Source organism: Malaclemys terrapin, chromosome 4 (genome assembly GCF_027887155.1).
Source record: "Malaclemys terrapin pileata isolate rMalTer1 chromosome 4, rMalTer1.hap1, whole genome shotgun sequence".
Classification (NCBI taxonomy): Eukaryota; Metazoa; Chordata; order Testudines; family Emydidae; genus Malaclemys; species Malaclemys terrapin.
The window spans coordinates 30,053,399-30,077,667 of NC_071508.1; the positions used below are offsets into that span (position 1 = coordinate 30,053,399).

The 24,269-nt window shown below is 53.3% G+C and overlaps 1 protein-coding gene across 1 annotated transcript; it reads left to right on the forward strand.

Annotated features, from left to right (window-relative positions):
- Positions 1-3,976: 3,976 nt before the first annotated feature.
- Positions 3,977-13,803, forward strand: LOC128836005 (myb-related transcription factor, partner of profilin-like). Its single transcript, XM_054025984.1, has 2 exons — positions 3,977-4,535; positions 13,032-13,803. The coding sequence occupies exons 1-2, from the start codon at positions 4,100-4,102 to the stop codon at positions 13,595-13,597; spliced, it is 1,002 nt and encodes a 333-aa protein (XP_053881959.1). The 5' UTR covers positions 3,977-4,099; the 3' UTR covers positions 13,598-13,803.
- Positions 13,804-24,269: the final 10,466 nt, after the last annotated feature.

Genomic DNA, 24,269 nt, shown 5'->3' on the forward strand with positions numbered 1-24,269 from the left:
ACTGTGTAGCGAGGGGGAGAGTGGAGAAACCTGCTCTGCAAGCCAGCTGCCCCTCTCCCTCAGCCCCCAGGAAGAGGAGGGGAGAAACAGGCAAAGGCCAAGGCAAGGAAGAACTCACACAGGGCTACAGGCTTCCTCTTCCGTGCACCTGCTAGCCTACAGTGCAGATGGCTGGTGGCTTTATGCAAATGAATCAGCACCCTAATGTGCCTATTTACATATGTGTCTCATCTTATTTACATAGGTGCCAGCAAGTGTCCAGATCCAACCGTCTCATCATGACATTGCCTCCAAGGGCAGGTCCTCTTTCCCTTCCCCCCACCACGGCAAACCTGGGCTGGGCTCCCCCTCCACCCACTGGCAACCCCTAAGCCAACCTGCCCCCCGTCACACACATACAGTTTCTCAACCAGTTGCGGGGGCTGAACATTGTGCCCCCACCTCCTTGCCGAGGCCTCAGAAGGACACTCTCCATAGTTCATAGCTCTCCGCCCGCGGTAGGGTGCACTGGAGGCAGCTGCTCAGGGTGGGGGAAGTCTTGACACTTAGGAGGATGCCAGAAACCTGGAGCCTTCCAGCTGATCCAGGAGCGTGCCCAGATCTGAGCTCAAGGTCCTCAGAGTAGTCCTGGGAACAACCCCCAGGCTGGACGCGCTCCCTGGGAGGGAAGGGGAGATTCACTGCCCTGCTGCTGTCCCCTGCAGGAACGCTGACATCTGGGGGGCAAGGTATCCCTGAGACACAGCCAGCCATGCCTGTCTGCCAGCTAGGGCAGCTCTAAGGGGGGGTTAGCTGCACTGAAGCTGGGCCTTTGTTTATTGCATCCCCACAAGAAATGTATGAAAAGGAGTTTTAGGAAGTGGAGTCCAAAGGGAGGGTCACTCTGAACACACCAACCAAAGCTTGAAGAGCTTGGCATTAAGTTAGCTGACCCTACCAGTTCTCCTCCGGCTCTTTCACCACTGCCTCCTCTGGGCTGGCCTACGGCAATCCAGCTCCTTAGGCATCTAAGTTCCCTCTAAGCTGCGCGGCTGCGCAGCAGCCTATTAAGTGCCACACAGGCGCTCAGGGCTACAGCGGGGAGGGATGCCTCACCCCCAGCCCCTGACCTGCCGCGGCAGGGGGGACAGGCCCCAACCCAGCCTAACCCCAGGCTGGACCAGGGGTGGCCGGGAGAGAGGCACCCCTCCCTTGGCCCCAACCCTAGCCCAGACTTGTGGTGGCTGGGGGAGAGGCGTCTATCCCATGGCCCCTGCCCCGGAGACGATGCAGTGGGAAGAGGCGCCTCTCCCCCCAGAGCCCAGGTGCTGCTGCGGGAAGAGAGAGCTGGGGGGAGTCCTCTCTCACTGCTGTAGCCCTAGGGCAGCCTGCACCCCAAACCACTTATTCACAGCCCCACCCCAGAGCCCGCACCCACAGCCCTCCTCCCCCTGCACCCCAACCCTCTGCCCTAGCCTTAAGCCCCCTCCTACACGCCGAACCCCTCGGCCCCACCCCTGCCACATCACCTCCATATTGGTGCACATAACAAAATTCATTCCACACATGCGTAGGAAAAATTAGAGGGAACAGTGTTAGGCACCCCAAGACACAAAGCCCTGCAGCTCAACCCTGCATCAGGGCCCTCATCCAGAGAGATGAGTGCTGGCAGCAGGGTGCCCCTTCCAGAGAGGCAGGTACAGCAGTGTGGGGACCCATTCTTCTTCCCAGGAATGCAGCAGGCCCCCATCTCCTCAGGAGCAGGAGGAATGGCAGCAGGTGTCCCCTTCCCTTCTCCCTGCCCCCCAGGCAGACCGGTGTGACAGCAGAGGGCCCCCAACACTTATCACAGTAACTGATGTGGGTGGGCTGGGCTCCGGACACAGCCCTCTGCTGGGCTGGTATTGGCAGAGCTCCTGGAGGGGGGCGGGGTGTCTTTGAGCTAACAGCCTGTTGACGGGTGTGAGGCAATTCACCCCTCTGACAGCTACTGCTCCAGGCTATGAGGGACTCCGGCAGGCATTGTACGTTAGCTACACACTGCTCATATTTTCAAGGTTTTCTTTGAAACTATGAGCTAGAAACTTACTTTACATCAGACTTTTTTTTTTTTTAAATCACATTTCCAAGGGCTGGGGCCCTGGGCACAGACCTAGAGTGCCTGTGCTGAGACCCTTTGGCCCTGTGCACTACCCAACCAACACCACTCACCCAACCTTAACTTTCTCCCTCCAAAAGTGCAGACAAACAACAAATCACCAGAACAAATCAGCATCAGATGATAAAACTCTCTCTCTCTTAGGAATTCATCTCCAGTGTTACTGTGAACTAACAAAGAACAAAAACATCCAGCTGTTATTTCCTACAAAATAAGGTTAAAAAGGCAAATGCATGAGTTCAACATGTACATCTTTAAGCCTGCCACACTCTAAAATCAACACACTTCATAACACCAGACAGATCGACCATTCCAATCCTAGTCACCCAAGTAATCTTCTAATGCAACAACCTGCCCCACAATGAGAAGATGGATGGAACAAGTACATAACATCATGCACTCTGGAACTGCATTCCTTTTGCAATCTGTTGTAGACATTTAAGATCTGACCAATGCACCAACGTGCATGGATATTCCATTGACATCAAAAGGCCTCTACCAAACAAGAATGCATCTAACACCTTATTTCTACCAAAGAACAAAACAAAGTTGAGTGTCTGGTAGGAATCAAGTGGACAGTAAAGAGTGAAGAAGGGGAACTGGATGCATCCCTCAACTGTTCATTGCAGATTTGTTAAATCAATGTAAAAGCAACCCCCCACTGTAGGCACTATCCCATTGCCTGAAGCGACAAACCCCATGGGACAAGAATGGCTCTGCTAAGACCTTCTTTGGCTATAGGCTGTTCTAAAAGCTGCCTGCACACAGCATGGCTTCCTGCTGTATGCAGCTGCAGCACTGATTTCCCCTCCCTGTTCAAGTTTCCTCCCCCAACACTGGCATACGAGGGTACTCATAGATTCCTAGGTCCATTGTGATCATCTAGTCTGTCCTCCTGGATAGCACAGGCCAGAGACCCGCCCCACAATAATTCCTAGGCCCTACTCAGCAATTCAAGTTGTGACAAGTGGCCTACATGTCCGTTACTTTCTACGTGGGTTGAGTAAGGAGCATGATCCTCATTTCACAGATAGAAAGGCAGAGGCTCCAAGAGGTTAAGAAACCTGCCTACTACAGGACATTCTGGACTAAGTATGGGACTGGCAGTCTGGAACAAACTGTGTCCTAATTGGATGGATACTGATTCACTGCATGGCCTCAGGCACCTCACAAAGGTCCATATTTTCAAAAATGGCCGTTGATGTTGGGTGCCTCAAGTTTTTGGTGGCCAACCTGAGAGCCCTTGGGTCTGCTTCACTGAGCTGCAGCTCGAGGCACTCAGCCAAGGTAAAATATCCAGCCTGAAAACAAGGCACCTCACTACCTGCATCAGAGGCCCCTTTTGACAAGTTTAGCCTGGACTCTTTGGGCTCAGGGTCCCTAGCTGCAAAATGGGGCCACAAGTTGCCCCATAAGGCGAGTATGGAGAGCCCACTGGGGCTGGCACTGAGCAGCTGCCCGGACATCCCACCAGCCCTGCAGGGTTTGCGGGGGGCAGCACAGGACACAGACTGACCCCGCCTGAAAGCCATGGGTTAGCCACAAGCTCCTCGTCCCTTAGTCCGGGGCTAGTTCCTTGGCTCGGTGTGGCGCCCCCGGAACAACCCCCAGCCCGGCACTTTCCACTCCCCCCGGCGCGGCCGGGCGAGCCCCTTACCCGGAGCGCCCAACAGGCAGCAGCCGGGCAGAAAGCAGTGCCCTAAGGCCCGGCGACGGCCCGGGGAGTCCGGGCCCCACCCCGCGGCCGGCCGGGCCGCAGCCTCCAGCAGGGGGCGGCGGCGCTGCGCAGGAGCCGCTCCCCCGGCCCGCCCCGCTCCGCTCCCCGCCCGGCCGCAGACAAAGGCCGGCCTCCCGCCAGTCCCGCCGGCTGCCAGATCCGCGCCGGGCCCGCGCGCGGTATGGGCGGCTCCGGGGGCCCCGCGGAGCCATGAGGCGCGGGCTGCGGGCGCAGCGGCGAGCAGCATGGCCGGGGCCGGGGCCAGGGCTGGCCGGCGCGGCATCCCCAAGCGCAAGCCCAACTTCACGCTGCAGGAGATCGACATCCTGATGAGCGAGGTGCTGCGCTATGAGCAGCTGCTCTTCGGGGCCAGCTCCACCAACGTGAACGCCTACGAGAAGCAGAAGATCTGGTGGCGCATCACCAACAAGATCAACGCGGCGGGCCGCAACCAGCGCGACATCGGCGAGGTGAAAAACCGCTGGCGCGGCCTGCGCCGCCGGGCCAACGACAAGATCACCCGGCACCGCCAGGAGCGCCAGGCACCGCCCGACGCCCGCGGCTACTCCGTGCCCCGCGGCGCCGAGCCCCGCGAGCCCGAGCTCGGCCCGCAATGGGGCCTGCACGGCGTGTGCCCGCTGGACGCGCCGCCCGGCTCCGGCGAGGTGCCCGCGCAGCAGGGTGAGTGAGGGAGGCCCGGCCGCGCCAGCGCCCTGAGCCGGGCCCTGTCCCTCCGGCGCTGCCTGACCTGGGGCCGCTTCCCCGGCTGCCCCAGCTGTGGCCCGGCCCTGTAGGGGTACATAATAGGAGCGCTCGCGGAGACCCGCTGCCCTGCGTGGGCCAGGGGGCTCCCCGGCTTCCTTCCCCTGCCCGTTTAGCCCGCGCCTGCTGGCTAGTGGGGGGTCACCCCCGGGGCTGGCTCTCCCCCAGCCGCACGGCAGCAGCTTGTCTGTGGGGTGCCAGCCTGGAGGGCAGTTCCAGGGCAGGTCTCTAATGCCCAAGAGTGCGTAACCCGTGGGGTCGTGGTTGGGGAGATGTAGGCTTGAGATTGCTCGAGTTTGGAAGAGCTGCGTGATGCAGCCTGGCAAAGCCGGCGGCCTGTCCCTGCGCCCAGCACCCCGGAGAGCAGATCACACAAGAGCTGTATGGTCCTGGGGCTTTTTACCAAATCCTTTAGCAGAGAGGCCATGTTACAAGAGACAGGGTAGGCTATGCTTCCCCGGGGGGGATTCCTGGTTTGAGGAGACATGCTCGCAGTAGCTCTGATCAAGGGAGTGTGCTAGAAATGGAGGGTATCTGCCATCGCATGAGCCCCTAGCTGCACATACCCGTCTGAGACATTAGGCGGGTGCTTGGGCAGTAGCCCCTCAGCCCATTGTGGTTCCACTCTATTTTTTAGCACAGTAGCTTGACATGTAGACACTCAGTCTCTCCTTTGGGCCGCACCCTAGCTGGTGCATTTAATAGAGCTTGGGTGCCTTTTCTCTGTTTGGTCAGTGTCTTTCTGGTGTTGTTTGTAGCTTATGGCGCTTATCAGAGTATCCAAGCACCTCCAACATCAATGGATTAAGCCTCTATCACAGCACAGTATTGTGGCCATTTTAGAGGGGGCAATTGAGGCATGTGGGGATGAACTGACTTGTCCAAGGTCACACACAAAGTCTGGCAGTGCTAGGAATAGAAGCAGATTTCCCGATTAGCTGTACTATGCCTTAACAAGCAAATCTTTGCTTCCAAAAGGCACCAGAACAGAACACTGTGATCTAGGTGTGGCTGGCACACAGCTGTGGGGAGGGCCTTGCCTCCATGCTTGGGAACATGATACCTCAGCAGCTGCTGCCCAGTACCACACTGCTTTGTTGCCATATCACTCCGCCAACTCGCATCTGTCTTGCTATTCCCACTCCTTCCTCTGGCTCTTGCAGCACTGCTGCTTCTCAGATTTCTCCCTCCCCATGAGTACTTTCTTTCAAGCTCTCTTGCCTCCATGGCACTCACATTTTTTTTTTTTTTTAAAGCTATTGCAGTTTTGCTGTTTTATTTTTAGCTTCAGCAAGAGCCTATGGATCACTCCTGTGTCCTCCCTGGTATCTTGACTTTAGCAAAGCTTTTGATACGGTCTCCCACAGTATTCTCGCCAGCAGGTTCAAGAAGTATGGATTGGATGAATGGACAATAAGGTGGATAGAAAGCTGGCTAGATTGTAGGGCTCAAAGGGTAGTGATCAATGGTTCGATGTCTAGTTGGCAACCCGTATCAAGCGAAGTGCCCCAGGGGTCAGTCTTGGGCCGGTTTGTTCAACATCTTTATTAATGATCTGGATGATGGGATAGATTGCACCCTCAGCAAGTTTGCGGATGACACTAAATTCGGGGTGGGGGGGGTAGGGGGGAGTAGCTACGCTGGAGGGTAGCGATAGGGTGCAGAGTGGCCTAGACAAATTGGAGGATTGGGCCAAAAAATATCTGATGAGGTTCAACAAGGACAAGTGCAGAGTCCTGCACTTAGGACGGAAGAATCCCATGCACTGCTACAGGCTGGGGACCAACTGGCTAAGCAGCAGTTCCGCAGAAACGGACCTGGGGATTACAGTGGATGAGAAGCTGGATATGAGTCAGCAGTGTGCTCTTGTTGCCAAGAAGGCCAACAGCATATTGGGCTGTATTAGTAGGAGCATTTCCAGCAGATCGAGGGGAGGGAAGTGATTATTCCCCTCTATTTGGCACTGATGAGGCCACACCTGGAGTATTGCATCCAGTTTTGGGGCCCCCCACTACAAGAAGGATGTGGAAAAATTGGAGAGAGTCTGGCGGAGGGCAACGAAAATGATCAGGGATCTGGGGCACATGACTTACGAGGAGAGGCTGAGGGAATTGGGCTTGTTTAGTCTGGAGAAGAGTGAGGGGGGGATTTGATAGCAGCCTTCAACTACCTGAAGGGAGGTTCCAAAGAGGATGAAGCTGGGCTGTTCTCAGTGGTGGCAGATGAGACAACAAGAAGCAATGGTCTCAAGTTGCAGTGTGGGAGGTCTAGGTTGGATATTAGGAAATACTATTTCACTAGGAGGGTGGTGAAGCACTGGAATGGGTTACCTAGGGAGGTGGTGGAATCTCCGTCCTTAGTGGTTTTTAAGGCCCAGCTTGACAAAGCCCTGACTGGGATTATTTAGTTGGGGTTGGTCCTGCTTTGAGCAGGGGGTTGTACTAGAGACCTCAGGAGGTCATCTTCCAAGCCGATTCTTCTATGATCCTGAGGATGCTGATACATTGAAGTAAGTTCAGAGAAGATCTGGGAGAATGATTAAAGGATTAGAAACAAGCCTTATAGTGATAAACTCAAGGGGACCAATCCATTTAGTTTAACAAAGAGAACACCAAAGGGTGACTTGATCACTGTCTGTAAGTACCTACATGGGAAAAATATTTTAAAATGGACTCTTCAGTCTAGCAGAGGAAGGTCTAACACGATCCAACAGCTGGAAGTTGTGGTTAGACAAATGCAGACTGGAAATAAAGTGTAAATGTAACAGTGAGGGTAATTGGTAAATTAACCATTGGAATAAGGGGCATGGTGGATTCTCAATCACTGACCATTTTTAAATTAAGATGGGTGTTTGTTTTTTTTTTAAAGAGCTGCTCCGCTAATTGTTTGGGGGAAGTTCTGATTTCCTGTATCACGCAGGCCGTAAACCAAATGATCACAATGGTCCCTTCTGGGCTTGGAGTCTGAATCAGAGGGAGATGTTTGGAGTCAAGGTAGGTCTGAGAGTTATCAGCTCATCAGCAGAAGCAAGCTCCCCACAGACCAGGACACACCTACTCAAAGTGGCATCTGACCCTGCTGTAACAGTAGACGCAAAACCTGCAGCCATATCTCCACAGCTACTTATGATCAATACCCCCCACAACACATCTTTTAGGATCCATGGGTGCTACACATGCCTATCATAATATGTGGTGCACACTAAATGCTCCAGTAACAACTACATAGGAGAAATGAGATAATCGCTACATGCTGGAATGAATGCACGCAGAAAAATGAGACAAAAATGCTCTACCACCTGTGGGTGAACACTTCACAAAGCAACTCTGCCTAGCTGATCTCTCAGTCCCCATCCTCAAAGGAAGCCTGCACAACACGGTCAAAAGACAAGTCTGGGAGCTTCTATTCATAACTGTGCTAGATGCTAACAATCATGGACTCAAACTCTAGTGTAGACATAGCCTACAGCGGTGCAGCTCTGCCGCTGCAGCGGCGCTGCTGTAAGGTCTCCGTACAGCTGCTCTTTGCTGATGTGTGAGAGCTCTCCTGTCGACATAATTAACCCACTCCCAACGAGCGGCAGTAGCTCTGTCGGCAGGAGAAGCTCTCCCACTGACATAGTGCTGTGCAGACTAGTGCTTATGCCAGTGTAATTTGTCACTTAGGGGTGTGAATATTCACACCCCTGAGCGACATCAGTTTTGCTGACATAAGTGGTAGTGTAGCCATGGCCTTAATACAAACACTGGATTTATGGCTTATTACAACAATCTGTAACCCATTTACCCCCCCCCTTTTTGGGGGGGGGTGAGGGGGCCTCTGACTGCAGGGGTGTTAACGGGCCACTTCAACTTGAACAGTCCCTTACCATGTGTGTTAACTACTTAGGCTAAACAATGTGTTCTACCTTGCCCTTAGCTGCTCAGAGTACTTTCCCCAGGCCTGAAAAAGAGCTCTGTGTGGCCCGAATGCTTGTCTCTCTCACCAACAGTATTTGGTCCAGTAAAGGATATTCCCTCACCCACTTGTCTCTATTAGCAGCATAGAGATAGTAGCCAGAGCCACGTTTGCAGCTGAGAACATCGGAGACAAGGCCAAGATGGAGGCCGTGGGTGGGTGGGCATAAGGACAGATGGAGGGAGAAGGGAGGGCACAGATGGAGCAATCTGAGAGGTGCTAGGAGAACCAGAAAGGGACTAGCTCATGAAAGCCCTGGGCTGACGATTTGTTTTAGAAGAGATGGGGTGATGGTGTCAAAGGCAGCCAATGGGCCACGAAGGGCACCAGCCCCAAAATCAGGCCAGGAAATGACTGTTGGAGACCGTGTAGGAGCTATTTCAGGACAATGCAGGGGGCAGGTGCTGGCTTGAAAGGGCACTGAATGGAATTAGGGAGGAGTTTCAGACAGTGGCTGTAGCAGCATGCTCTCAGTGAGGGGATGGGGCAGTAACTTGTGGGGAGTTGGGGTCAAGATGGCTTTTTATGATCTGAGAGGCCATGCGCATCTGCATGTTGAAGGGCAGGAGTGGGAGAATGGGGGCAAGCGGTCAGGAATCAGGACTGGGTCCCTGGCACCAGTGGGTGGGAGGGTGAGCAGGGAAGTCACTGGACTGCATGAGCACCCACTGGCAGCCCCGCTATCAGCTTCCCCCCAGTGCCTCCCGCCCACCGCGATCAGCTGTTTCATGGTGTGCAGGAGACTGAGAGGGAGGGGGAGGAGCGAGGACATGGGGTTGAACTGGGTGGAGCGGGGTGGGAAGGGGTGAAGTGGGTGTGGGGCCTGAGACAGAGCTGGGGGTAAAGCACTCCCCAGCACTTTGGAAAGTCAGTGCCTGTGCTAGAGTGTTAGTAATGGGAGAGGAGGAAGATTGGTCCTGAGCTTATCTGGCAACCCCCTGCCCTGCCCCCATTGCTTCCTGGGAAAGAAACTAGATTGGCCGAGCAGCGAGTGGCTGGGTTATGCTCCTTTCTTCTCTGGAAAACTTGCTTTTCTCCCATCTGATAATTCCTCAGTTCCTCCCAGCTCTTCAGCGAGTCTGTGCTTTAAGTAGCCCCTTGCATGTCACCAATAATGTGCGGTTCTGAGGCGCTGGGATGCCAGACTGCCCCACACAGCTCTTGAATACAGAACTGCTCACTAAGATGTCAGTTGGCCCCCCCCCTTCCTTTTGGCACTCTGATGTTTTCTGAGCCAACCCTGCTCCGATGTATTCCTCTTGGTTGGGTTAAAATATCCCTAGCCCTCCCTTATGAAGGGATAAGTGAGCTTACCTGGCCTCCTCTCTGCATGTGTAGCTTTGGAGCCGTCCTTAACATGGAAAAATCTCTTCCCATTCTGGCCTCTGCAGGGCTGGCAATGCCAAAGGGCTGTGGATGGTGAGAACTGGCAACTTCTTTCAGAAATGCCACTTGGTCCCATGTCAGACAAACCCATCCAGACAGCTCAGTTTTCCGCAATAACTTTTAGTGCTTAGATGCAGAGGAGCATATACAGTAACTCATGGGCCAAATTCAGCATTGGCACATGCAGGAACAGTGCCAGAGGAATGGTGTGTTTACACCAGCACTGAATTTGGCTCTACAGCTGGCTATACAGCACCTTACTGCTTCTCTGGCCTTGGGCAAATCTAGGGTTACCATATTTAACAAATTAAAAAAGAGGACCCTCCATGGGGCCTTGGCCCCGCCCATTTCCCACCCAGCCCCGCCCCTTCCCCACCCCAACCCCTCCCTAACTCCGCCCCCTCCCTCCCACTCCCAGCCATGCGAAAAGGGCTGCCTGAGCGCTACCGGCTTCACGGTTTGCCGGGCAGCCCCCAGACCCTGCGCCCCCCGGCCGGCGCTTCCCCAGCGCAGCTGGAGCCCGGGAGGGGAAGCGCCCAGCCGGGGGCGCAGGGTCTGGAGGCTGCCTGGCAAACCATGAAGCCGGTAGCGCTTGGGCTTTGGGCAGCCCCTATGCCTCTGGACCCTGCGCCCCCAGCCGGGCACTTCCCCTCCCGGGCTCTGGTGGCACAGGGTCCGGAGGTATGGGGGCTGCCCAAAGCCCGTAGCGCTCGGCTCTTAAACAGAGCCGAAGAGTCAGGGGAGGAGCAGAGCCGCCGCGGGAGGGGAAGTGCCCAGCCGGCATTTTCCCGGACATGTTCGGCTTTTTGGCAATTCCCCCCCGGACGGGGGTTTGATTGCCGAAAAGCCGGACATGTCCGGGAAAAACCGGACGTATGGTAACCCTAGCAAATCACTTAGCTTTTCTGCCCTCTGCCTTTCTGTGACATGGTGTAGCTACCTCCCTACCTCCCCAAGATCTTTGGCAGCCACTCTGCAGTCTTTTAGCACAGATCCTGCATAAGCCCATTGACTTGATGAGGGCTTCACATAGGACTCCATGTTAGTGAAGACTTCCATGAATGGGGCCTTAATTAGCTGACACTTGTGAAGGGAATTCAAAGGGTGCTTTCAGGTCAAGCTCCATTGTTGAGGTTACATTCTAAAATGGGACCACGTTCCTGTTTTGGGGTTGTAGGTTTGTGAGGGTTTTTTTCCTCTCCTGGAAAAGCAGGTGGGCAGGCTATTGGTGTGACAGCTCACATGGAGTCACTTTCAGGCCACCGGGATGTTCTTCGTCGTGCTGTGGTGGGTTTTTCTCTCTCAAAATATTTTAGTGAGAAATTTTTTTCGGGCTCTGGTTGAAATTTTTCCTTGGTACTTTGTTGATGCTGTCTCTTCAATAAGCCCTGTCTGGCTCCACAAAATATAGAGGGGTGGGTCGTGGGTACAGCTGGTGCAGCGTGGAATATGGAGGTGTGTTGGAAGGACAGTTTTAGCTGTTCACGTTATAACTGAAAGCTCGTGCACAGTGCATGCAGACTAGATTGACTGACTCCATGACGTTTTTCCTGTCAGATTCTATCCTACAGCTGAGAAGGGCTCATGTGCAGCTGCTGAATGATTTAAAATGTATTCTCTCTCAGCAGCTGTACTTCAAACATCTGTATCATCTGCTCTCGTTTCTCCTCCATCCAGTAGCGTAGCTGTGGGGAAGCGGGGCTGTGGCCGCTCCCCCACTGAGCATCTTGGCGCCTTTTTAATTTTTACTCACCCGCTGGCGCTCCAGGTCTTCGGTGGCGGGCCCTCAGTCGCTCCGGGTGTCTTCGGCAGCACTGAAGGAAATGCTGCCAAAGACCCACAGAGCGAGTGAAGGTCCTGCTGCCAAGGTGCCGCGGAAGATCGGGAGCGCTGCCAGGTGAATAAAAGCACCGCCCTGTGAGTGAAAGCGCCGCAGTGGGTGGTGCCTTTTTTTGGATCGCTCCCCCTGTTCCCTCCACCTGGCTACGCCACTGCCTCCATCCCCCTTTGTGTGTAATCCTCCACTCCCACAACACCACTTAAAAAATGCTAGGAAATTCATACCCACAGTTCTGCTGGTAAGCAGTTAAGGTTGCTACACACGCAACGTACCTGACACAAAAGCAAGGAAATGAAATTAAGCCACCTAACAAACAGTACGTACCACTCCCTGCTCCTCCACCTGCAAGCACATACCTTACCCTTGCCACAAGCCACACAGTGCAGTCTACTTCTGTCCCCTTGGGTACCAGCCTTCCACTACTACCATTAACCCACCCCTTTACCAAAGTGCCCCTTCCCACCACAACCACCATCCAGTGCTACTAGTGGGAGAGAAGGGGGAATAGTCTCTTCTGTGGTATCTCCATTACTGTAGGCTTGCACCCATGGTAGCCAATTGTATACGATCCTCAGCTAATCTCTTTATGGATTAATAGTTTTCTCGATCCACCCAGGACATTGCTGTTAAATGTCTCAAGCTTTTGTGGGGTTTGTGTTGGGTATGGGAGGGAGTGGGTGGCACCTCTAGCTGCTTCACAAGGGAGTTAATGTACTAGATACTAAAATTGGAATGGGGGGAAAAATTAAATCCACTATATGTATGTCGTTGTCTGCGTAGCCTAGATGGCTTCACTGTGCAATGCTGCCTGTTCTGGCATGGGGTGAAATTGGCAGAGGGGGGCAGGCCTGGGACATGGCTCTCCCTGCAACTGGGAGGACTGGAAACCCTTATTTAATGAAAATATAAGGTGCTACGGGACTCTTTGTCGCTTTTTACAGATCCAGACTAACATGGCTACCCCCCTTATTTAATGGTAACTGACTGGAAGACAGTGCTGTGGCTGACCCTCGGCCCTCCTGTTGGAGGAGAGTGGGAGACAGAGGGTTTTTCTGGTCTTGCTTTGGTAGGGGTGGGGTTCAAACGTAACCCTGGCTATCCAGAGCCAAAGCACGGATATTTTCCCTGGTGGCCAATGTCCAGGTCAGAAGCTGCCCTCTGTTGGTTACCCTGGTTCTGGCCTGCTGCCTACTTTCTCTTTCCAGTCTGATCTGATCTATCCTCTTTGCCAGGGGCAGGTGTGAAGGAGGAGCCAGTAAAGGAGGAGCCAGTGGACGTGAAGCCAGAACCATTCCATACGCCTTCCACTGAGGTCATCCATCAGCAAGTGACGCGGGGAGGAGAGAGGCGGCTCCTCAGGAGTGCTGGCCATGTGCCGGACGATCCATGTGAAGGCTGGAGCCAGAGCCCGCAGAATCCCTCACAAAATGAACTCGCCATCAGCGAGCTGGGAGGGCAGCAGGAGCCCCTGGGCACAGATTTCACGAGTATTATCTTTGACCAAGAGGCAGAGCACCTGAATGATTGTAATGCAAGTGAGAGCGTGACCCCTGTAACTGTGGCGCTGCAGGAGGGGGGGCTGGAGAGTGGCCATCTTAGCCCCGTGGAGAAGCGGATTCTCCAATCCAATGAGCAGCTGGTGCAGGAGATGCGAGCCTTCCGCAGGGAGTACACGGAAAGCCGCAGGGAAACTGCCTCCATCCTGCGCATCATCGCCAAGGCCCTCAGCAGTGTGAGCAGCAGCCTCTGTGAGATCCGCGATCTCTACCTCCGACAGCAAGTGACCCCCAAGCAGTGAGGGGCCACTAGGCTGGGTCATCATGCAGCGGGTATCGGGGGGGTGGGCAGGACCTCCCACTCCCAGGGAGGGAAGTGCTGAGGGGCTGCATGGAACAGAAACGTGAACCACCCCTCAGCCAGGGGGAGAGAGATCTGGGGTTGGGGACATGGTTCTCCCACACTTCCCCTCCCACTTTCCCTACTTGAATAAAACTCTGAACTGGCCATGTGCTCCCCCGTCAGTATCTGTTCCAGGCAGGGCCTGTGCAGAGAGCTGCGTGCCAGTAAGAGTAGCTGGGGCATGGTCGTGGCATTTCTTTCTAAACACTTAACTGCTTTTGCTGCCCTCTCTGCTTCTGCTGCCTGTCCCTCCTGTGTCTCCTCTGCTGCAGCCCTGCCCTGTCACACTGACACCGAAAGAGTCCCCAGAGCTCTGCATGGAACTGGGATGTGGCCACCTCTCAGACTGGGCTGTCACTAGGGCTGGGGGAAAGGGAAGGTGGAGGAGGGGATCCTTGGGCGGGAAGGCATGAAGCCAGAAATGTTCAGCAGTGTCCGTTGGTTGCATGAGTGACCCATTTCAGCAGGTGCTTCCGGAACTGTAGCACTATTGAGGGGAGATGGGGGAACTGTTGGGGGAGGGTCAGTCTCTTAGGGTGACACTAACATGCCTGTTCACACTAAATCCCATTCCTCCTGGGCCAGAACACCCCATCACTAGGTGAAGAAGTGCTGCACACTCTGAGGTGAACAGCCTAGGCTGCCATGCCTGGCCAGTGCAGAGTCTTTTCCACGGCAGCAGCCTGGCCTGTGTCCTCGCTGCGCCCCACTGAGTTCTGAAGTGGGGGAGGTTTAGGTTGGATATTAGGAAAAACTATTTCACTAGGAGGGTGGTGAAGCACTGGAACGGGTTACCTAGGGAGGTGGTGGAATCTCCATCCTTAGAGCTTTTTAAGGCCAAGCTTGACAAAGGCCTGACTGGGATGATTTAGTTGGGAATTGGTCCTGCTTTGAGCAGGGGGTTGGACTAGATGACATCCCGAGGTCCCTTCCAACCCTGATATTCTATGATTTTAAGTAGGGCTGCAGCACCACAGTGCAGGGAGAGAGCATGCACAGCTGCAGGGCCAGTCCTTCCCTGCTGTTTCTCCAGAAAGGTGGGAAGGCCCCTGCATGAGGGGTCTGACAGTAAATCCTTGTGGGGCTCTTCCAGCATGGACCAGGTAAGTGCTTTCCCACTGCTGCCCGCACTCAGGAGCTACTCATCCCTATCGTAGGAAGAGTTCCAGAGCCTTCAGTGGGACTAGGGGAGTAGGGTACTCTCGCTCAGGCTGGGGTGGGGTGGTAGAATCTAACCCAAAGCAGCACTCCAACTCCTTTGTTGTGTTGCTTTTCTCTGACTTCCCTCCCTGTTGCCTCTCCCCCTCTGGGACTGTGCTGCCCATTCTGAAAAGGGATGTACTGCAGGGGCAGCGCCCCAGAGCCCTGCACATGGGCAGGCTATTGCTTCCTTTCTGCTCAGAAGCTGTGCGAAATGGCATTGGCTATTATGTTTGCAGCCTTTCCAGGGCCCTTGGTAATATTTCCCTGTCTTCCCAGGCATTGTCAGATCCTGTCATCTTTAGCTGATTAGTGGGCTTCCTCCCACCTCCCAGCGAAGTGCGGAAGTGATAGAGAAGAACCCAACACCTTCAGTTTCTTCAGTCCCTGTTGGACGCTCTTGCTCACTCACCAGCTTATAAGATCTTTGGGGGACCCTATCAGACACTCCACTAAATGCAGCTATTTCTGTACTTGCTGCATTACAATCTGAGATCTTCCCCAACAGTCTGTACTCCTCCTGCTCCTGTTCTGAACATGGGTCAGTTGGCAAAAATGTTCCCCTGTGGGACCCTACCATTGAGCACCCCAATAAGAGCCTTCCCTTTCAGAGAGGCTGGGAACCAGCAACTGCCATCTGCTTCAACGGAGACTGAGAGGTGTTGCATGTTCAATCATACCACATAATTAGGAGTGAAAATGTTGATCTACATCCTTGGTGGCTTATGTCTTTTTCTTAGGTAAGGCTGAAATTTAGACTTACCGGATTGCATTTCTTCCCATTTTGAAACATGCTACTGAATTTTCTTGTTCCAGTCTCCTGACGCTTGGACAGTAATTGTCAGAGGTTTGTTAGCTAATTCCTTCAACCCCCCTCCAGCCCAATAGGATCTAAGCCAGTGGAATTGTACATGTTCATGTTTCCCACTATTCTATTGTTTTACAAGCTCTTAATTACTTCCTACTGTCAAAACTCACCTGTATTTTTCCATTCAGGACAGATCTGCCCCAAGCCCTGTTCTTGGTAAAATAGACATTGTGAGATGGAGCCACCTAAAAACTGACCTTTTAACAAATCAGTCATATTTCCCCTTTGTAGAATGGGTTTTGTCCACAGCCAACTTTGAGCAGGAGGTAGGATCAACATGAAACAGCTGACACGGGCATCCTTCTGAGACCTAGTGTCTGGTACCAAGAGTAGTTCCAAAACCCTACTGGTAAGTGATTTGGGCTTGTTTTGTGATCCTGTGGCTCACTGAGCTGCCATACTCCTTGCCTGAAGCGGCAGCACTGTGTGTAGTGGGAGAGACCCCCCACACACCCCCTGTAGTCCAGAGGAGGTGGACAGTCACTCACCCACATGCTTTTGGCAATGAAGGTGCCAGTACTAGGTGTAGCTATGCTGACAGGCATGGTGCTGAACTGGCTGGAGTTACAATGCAATGGTTAAGGTAATGGGACTATACCCAGATCACAAAGGTATCTAGGCTCCTACTTCAACTGACATCAATGGAAGTTAGGAGCCTAAATACCTGTGAGCATCTGGGTTGATGAGGCTGAGCTGTGGGCTGGGCACATCAGTGTATTAGGCCCCTAAATACTGTTAAAATTTGGGTCTTGGGCCAGAACTGTCCCCTCTTCGCGGTCAATGCTTCTACCCCCCCCACCCCCCCACGGTGAGATGTTGGGGGAGGATGGTCTTGTGATTAAGGCAATGGACTTAGGAGAAACTCCTGGCACTGGCAGAGACTTGCTGGCTGACTTTACCCAAGTTGCTTAATTATGTGCCTCAGTTTCTCCAGCTGCAGAGTGGGCTTTTCAAAGACCTGACTGGCCCATTTTTTGCTCATTGAGGGTTAGGAGAATAGTGGTTGGAAAACAGGCCTTGCCCCCAGTGGAAAATTTTGATTTTCATTGGCAAACCAAACATTTTCAGCTTTCACTGAAAACTTAATTTTTGGCCAATTTTTTTTTTTTTTTTTTTTTTTTAATTTTTCACTTTTTTGACAAAACTGAAACCTTGTGAGGGAAAGAAAATAGCCCCATTTTCCATCTGGGGAAAAGACTGGATGGAAAATTTCCCCATCAGCCCTAACTAGGAGCTAGGGCTGGTTGCCTTGGTGCCAAGAAGCCTTTAGAGGAAGGGGGGTGACCCCTCCCCAGTCCAATCCCCCACTGCCTGGGGTGGCTGGGTCACCTGCAGGGAGCATGGGGCAGTACTGTGCCCACCAGGGCTGAAGGGGCAGGAAGCTGGCAGGGAGTCCTGTGTGGGCGGCTGACTGTGCAGCAGGGCTCCTGCTCAAAGCTGAATCCTCTGCAAACGGCTGCAGTGGGAGCAGCCTGAAGGGCGCTGTGCCAGCCCAGGGGCCCACTTGGGGCTGCTCCACTTAGCCACACCTCCCCTTTCGCACCCACCAGGGACCCTGCAGGGCAGAGAGCTGGGCAGAGGACTGCTAACAGCTCGGCTCCTGCAACCGCTGCGCTCCATCCCTGGCCTCAACTCTCCCTGCTTTGACCAGGCCCTGGCCCGCAGAGCTGCCCCCACCCCAGCTGCAGGGATGCCAACATTGTATTTCAAAATTAAGGGACTGTTTTCTGAGCCCCCCTGCCCCACCTCTCCTCCCCATATTAATACTAAGCAGGACTCACCTGCATTAGTTGGGGGTATTTCTTGCTGCTTTGGGCAGCAATCAGCAACTCCCGAGATGAAAGTTTTCATCTACAGAGATGAAAAAATCAGGTGTGTCCCTTGTAATAAGGGACTGTTGGCAAACCTAGCTCCAGCTGGGAGCTGCAGTGGGGTGGGGGAGCAGCATCTCCTGCTCCTGAGGGCTGGGACAGCATGGAGCCCCCTTCTCCAATCTCTGGGCTGTAAGACTCAGGCTCCCCTTCCCCCCAGGGCTGCTTCTAGCTGGTAGCTGTACCCATTTCAGCCCTTCCAGAAGCCCAGGGCAGCCAGGGTCCCTCACTAGCTCTATTGTGGTAGCGGGAATTCACACGGGGTTGCAGGGCTGGCACTTGGCATGGCCCAGGCCTCCTGCCCCTAGCAGGAACCAGAGAAGGTGACACCTTCCAGCCCTGCTGGGGCCAAGCTGCTGAGCTGGACTCATGGGTTCCACCACCTGTGGGGAGTGGAGAGCGCTGGTGACCGAGGAGCTGGGTCTCCTGTGCAGTAGCATGTCTGCACTGGGCCTGCACCACACACAGCCCCTGGCTGGGCCCACTGCAGTCTGCTCTTGTACTGCAGGGTGCTGGTAACTTGGGCAAAGCAGTAATGGGCAAGCCTTCTCGAGCAGCTCTGAGAACGCAGCAAGCCCATGGAGGAATTGTTGGATAGTGGGACCAGTTGCCTGTCAGTCCTGGAGGTGCTGGCAATGCCTGTAGCACTGGCACCCTGTGTGTGTGGCTGTGCTGGCAGCTGGGGGGTCACCCAAATTCTGCAATTCCTGTGTTTGCAACATTGGAGCTGTGGGAATGAAACTCCTGTTGTGGGTGGCCAGTGCGCACTCTGGGCTGCTGCACCATGTGCCTGGGGCAGCACAGTTCTCTGCATGTCGGTGCTAGGGTTAGTGCTAGTGCAGGGGGACTGGCTATGGACCAGTCCCCTCCCCCGTGCAATAGGGCAGCCTGCCCCATTAGTGCTCACAGACCATTCCCATTTGCTACAGTGAGTCATAAGAGGACAAAGACTGAGTCAAGGGCCTTGATCATTGGAGCAGATTGTGTCTTGATCCTGTATTCAGCCCTGGGTGTGAGCAAGAATCCCCCACTGTCTGCTCCTGGGGTCCATCCCTTGCCCACTTGCTCACCTGCTGGGAGTGGAGAACCCTGGGCACCACTGCTCTCTCGGGGCACAATGCCCATCTATTTGGTGCCATCCCCTCTTCCCATCCTTTGGTACAGCCGCAGGGAATCTGTAACATGTGGCTGTGCTGCTACCAGGTGGACACACGGAATAGCAAGTAGTGGAGGGAGCACAAAGCCCTGGGCGGGACCAGGATTCTGCTCCACTGCCCCTGCGGTGTCTTTGGGTGCAATGGAGAGCAAAGGCCCCTGCCTCCTCCCCTGGGAGACTCCAAGGCTGGGTTGTCCAACACAGTGGACAGGGCTGGGCTGCAATGAACATAAAGGGACTTCTTGTGCAAGGTCACAGACAGGCCGCAGGACTCACTCTTGCTCTCAGCCTGACACTACAGCCCCAGCTGCCTATGGTCACCAGGCAGGTTCCCTCAATATTCTGGCCTGGACCCTGCTGTCATGGAAGGGACTGTAGGCTACCTAAGAGACATGAGGCACACACAGGCCTGTCTGACACATCATAGAATATCAGGGTTGGAAGGGACCTCAGGAGGTCATTTAGTCTAACCTCAAATCAGGACCAATCCCCAGGCAGATTTTTACCCCAGTTCCCTAAATGGCCCCCTCAAGGATTGAACTCACAATCCTGGGTTTAGCAGGCCAATGCTCAAACCACTGAGCTATTCCTCCACAGGCCTGGCCAAGCCAGGGCCTGGGTTTATTCTTCCTCCTGCTCTCCCCTTTCCTTGTGCTGGCAGAAACTGCCCTGGTGGGTGCTTGCAGCTAGGGAACCTGCTGCACAAGCCCCAAGCATCCCAGAAGCCACCCCCACTAACTCAGTGGCCTACTTCCTAGATTCCAATGCCAGAAGGGGCCACTGTGATCATCTAGTCTGACTTCCTGCATAGCACAGACCAGCAAACTTGATAGATTCAAGGAGCTCAATCTATTTAGTTTAACAATGAGCATAAGGGGTGACTTGATTACAATTGCTAATTACATAGTTATTTATGAATGGGCTCTTTGATCTAGCAGAGGAAGGGCTAGAACAATCCAGTGTCTGGAAGTTTAAGCTAGACAAATTCAGGGTGGAAATAGGTGTACATTTGTAACAGCATAATTAACCAGTGGAACAGTTTGCTGCAGGGGCATGGTGGCTTCTCCATCACTGACAATGTTTACATCAAGAAGGGATGTTTTTCTAACAGCTCTTCTCTAGGAATTCTTTGGGGCCGTTCTCTAGCCTGTGTTACAGACTAGATGATCACAATGATCCATGCATCTTGGAATCCATAAATCTAAACTTCCCCAAAATTGTGGTCTTGGTGATTTACAGCTTGGATGGCACAGCTGAAAGGCGCTAGAAACTCCCAAATCTGCACTGCACAAGACATGCTAAGCCTCCCCCTTCTTACCTGGCACAGCAACGTTACCCCTCACTCTGCTGAGACTGCCAGCAAGGGGGCCTGTGCCAACTGGGACTGATTTTGCACCAGGCCTGTAAGCTCCAATAGCTTTTTGCTGTGGCCAGCTGTTCCCTGGACACTGAACTGAGACTTACCTAACAGCAGCCTGTGAGCAGCCATCTACAGGGAATGCCTGGTCACAGCAGGAGTGAAGCCATGGGAGCTCCTTCATAGCCCATCAAGTTAACGCCTAAGCTTTTCTCCAGTCCAGGAAATAGACTGTCTGCTCTTCTGTCTCTCACAGTAAGGCAAGTTTTCTGACCTTAAATCATTCTTGTAGCTCTACTCTGAACTCGTTCCAATTTGTCAACATCCCTTTAGAAATGTGGACATAGTATCCAGTCCTGCTCTCACCAATGCCAAATTCCATTCCCTGCTCCTACTCTACATTCCTCTGCTTATCCAGCCAAGAATCATGTGACCCTCTCTTAGCCACAGCGTGGGCCTGGGAGCTCATGGTCAGTTGGGCCCAGGATCCCAAGGTCTTTCCAGAATCACTGCATTCCAGGATACCGTTTCCCTGTTTCTAGATTTAAGGCCTTGCATTTGTCTGTATGAAATCATATGTTGTTCAAATGAGCCCAGCTGATCATGTGATCCACCTCGCTCTGTAGAACTAATGTGGCTCCATTGCTATTTACCTCTCCATTAATGTGTCTTCTATAAAATTTATCTGCAGTGATTTCGGTATTTTCTTTCAGATCATAGATACAAATATTGACTAGCATTGGGCTGAGACCCAAAGGCTGTGGGATCCCACTAATTGCTGATTCCCCATTAACAATCACTGGACTGTGAGATTTCTCAGTAGCCACTTTTTGAATCTATTAAGTATGGGCCATATTGATTTTGAATGCTGCTGACTTGTGTGGTACTAAGACATACGCCTTACAGAGCTATAAGTATAGGCCATCCAATTACCTTAGCGATCAGACTAACTTGTCAAACAATGATATCAAGTTCATTTGACAAGACCTATTTTCTATAGAACTGTATGGCTCCAATATTTCTATCTTTACTGATGGAGTCCCATATCAACAATTATTTTACCCAGGATCAATCTCAGGCTAATAGGCTTCTAATTACACAGGTCATCTGGTTCATCCTTTTAAAGGTATGGAAAACTTGCCTCACGGTGAGACTCCAGGAGTTCACTCTATTTAACTTAGCCAAGAGAAAGTGAAGAGAGCCCAGATCCACAAAGGTATTTGATTTCAATGGAAGTTTGAAGCCTAAATACCCTTCTGTATTTGGGCCCTAAACCCCAGTTTTAGATGCCACTGTGATCTACAAAACCCCCACTCAGCTGCCACCTAACCCTACAGGCACCTAAACTAACTTGGCACCTACATTTGCAGGGTAAGTGTTCCCTGGGCACCTATGTTTCTGCCTGTGGGCATGTGCACTGCTACCTCAGGGCATATTTACAAACTTTAATCGACCTACGTAATTACTGCAGTGGCTGATTTCCACACTACCCTCCTTCTGTCAGTGGTGCACATGCTCACCAGAAGCGCTTCCCCCGACTGAAGAGGGGCAGTGGGGGGGGGTTGAGAGCCATGGCTCTCAGCTCCACACAGCTCCCCACCAGGAGTTCACAGGGAACAGGGGGCAGTCACCTGGGCTTCTCAGCCACCCACTGGGGGCAGCCACCCAGGCTTCTTGGCTCCCTGAGCAAGGAGCTGGGGTAGTAGGCAGCAGCCCGGCTGGGAGCTCGGGGGCTGGGTTCCCAGCAGGGAGCATGGGCAGCAGCCTGGCTGGGAGAGGGGAGCTGGGATGGGGGGGTAGCTGGAGCCCATCACTGGCTTGGGCTTTCTTGTCAATTTCACGGCTCCAGCATAGAGCCATGAAATTGGCAATGACAGCCAATAGCTGATGTAACGCAGTGTCTACATGGACACTGTGTTGCCCTAACTACACCAACATAAGCCATATGCCATTATGTCGGTGTAGTAGGGCACTTACATTGGTGGGAGCAAGGCTGTAGTGTGTACACTGCCATAATTAGGTTGACATAAAGTTGCCTTATGTCAACCTAACTGTAGTGTAGACCAGGCCTAAGGCTAAGCATCTGGATGTCTGTCTCCCGTCTAAGGCCCGGTGCTATCCATGACCCACGGGAAGACAGCTGCTTCTCCACCTAACTCTCCTGTGGGGCCTGATCAGGGAGGCGTGCTCAGAGACCACCTAATGGATTGGGCCCCATTCAAAAGCTGGCAGCAGGTGGTGGTGCTGATCACTGTTAGTCCAGTGATCAGAGCACTCATCTGGGATGTGGGAAACCCAAGGTCAATTACCTCCCTCCCTCCACCTAAGGAGAAAGGATTTGAATGGGGAGTTCCCACACCTCTCAGGTGACTTCTACAGCCACTGGTCTAAAAGTTCTAAGATGGCCGCCTCCTCCTCCGGTGTGAGGCAGGCACTTGGCACATTCCCACAAGAAATGCCTGGCTCCAGCAGAGGGTTCCTGGCAGGAGCACTGGAAGCTCCCTAGAACTGGGGAGCCACTGGTGGCTGGACCGTGGCCCCGCATCCATGGTCCACTCGTGCTTTGCCCTGAGGCCCCGCTCCTGCTTGGCCTCTTCCCCCAAGGCTCCACCCCCACTCTGCCTTTTCCCGCCCCTACTCTGGCTCTCACACCCAAGACCCCACACCCACTCTGCCTCTTCCTGCCATCATTCCACCTCTTCCCCCCGAGGCCCTGCCCACCGCTCACTCCTCTCCACCCCATCCCCCCGGTCACTTGCCCTGGCCCCCTGTTCTGGCGCCCTTGGTTCCTAGCTGAGAACTGCTGGCACAGCTACGTGCTTCCCTGCAGCCTGGACTCAGATGCCAAACTCCCAGAGGGGGCAGGGCTTAGCACACCCCTTCTCCTCAGATCACCTGGGAGCTAGCATAGGTGGCCAGTGTGCTGGCTTGTGTGCATGGCATTCTACGGGTATGTCTACACTACAGTTAGACACTCGCAGCTGGCCCCTGCCAGCTGCCTCAGGCAAAGGGGCTGTTTCATTGTGATGTAGGCATTTGGGCTTGGGCTGGGGCCCAGGCTCCAGGACCCTGCGAGGTGGGGGTCCCAGAACATCTGCTCCGCAATTACACAGCCCCTTAGCCCAGCCCAGTAAGCCTGAAGTAGCTGGTAGGGGCCAGCCTGGGGTGTCTAACTGCAGTGTAGACATACCATAAAGCACCTAGCTCTCCCCATTTATTGCATAGGGAGCCTAGACACCTATCTATGGCTTTGTTGATCCCAGTCGATAAGAACCAACACGGGCCGTAGATTTCTGATGACAGAGGGCTCTTTAATATAGCAGGCAAAAGCAATACAAGATTAAGTGTCTGGAAGCTGAAGTTAGACAAATGCAAAGGGCTTAAGGGTCATGGTGGAAACCAGCAGACCATGAGCACCCAGACCCACCAGAGCAATGCTGTGACTAAAAGGAATCACATGACTGTGGGATTTGTCCATGGGCATACTGAGCAGGAGAGCGAAGGTGTATCTCAGTACAGTGCTGGGGAGACCTTACTGCATTCACCCTTCAAAAAGGATGTTGAAACATTGGAAAGGGATCAGCAAAGAGCTCCAAGGACGATTCCAGGTCTGGAAAACCTGCATCACAGTTAGAGCTCTATCTATTTAGTTTACTGAAGAGAAGTTTAAGAGGTGACTTGATTGCTTTCTGTAAATGCCAACATGGGGAGATTTCTGACACTGGAGGGCTGGTCAACCCAGCACATAAAGACCCAAGAGCCAGTGGCTGGAAGGTGAAGCTGTAAAGGAGGCACACGTTTTACCAGTGAGAGCAATTAATCTTTGGAACAACTCACCTAGAGCTGTGGTGGATTCTCCTCACTTGGTGTTTTTAAATCAAGTGTGGGTATCTTTCTAACACAGGGGTTCTCAAACTGGGGGTTGGGACCCCTCAGGGGGTCACAAGGTTATTACATGGGGGGTCATGAGCTGTCAGCCTCCACCCCAAACCCTGCTCTGTCTCCAGCATTTATAATGGTGTTAAATATATTTTAAAAGTGTTTTTAATTTATAAGGGGGGGTCACACTCAAAGGCTTGCTAGGTGAAAGGGGTCACCAGAAGAAAAGTTTGAGAACCA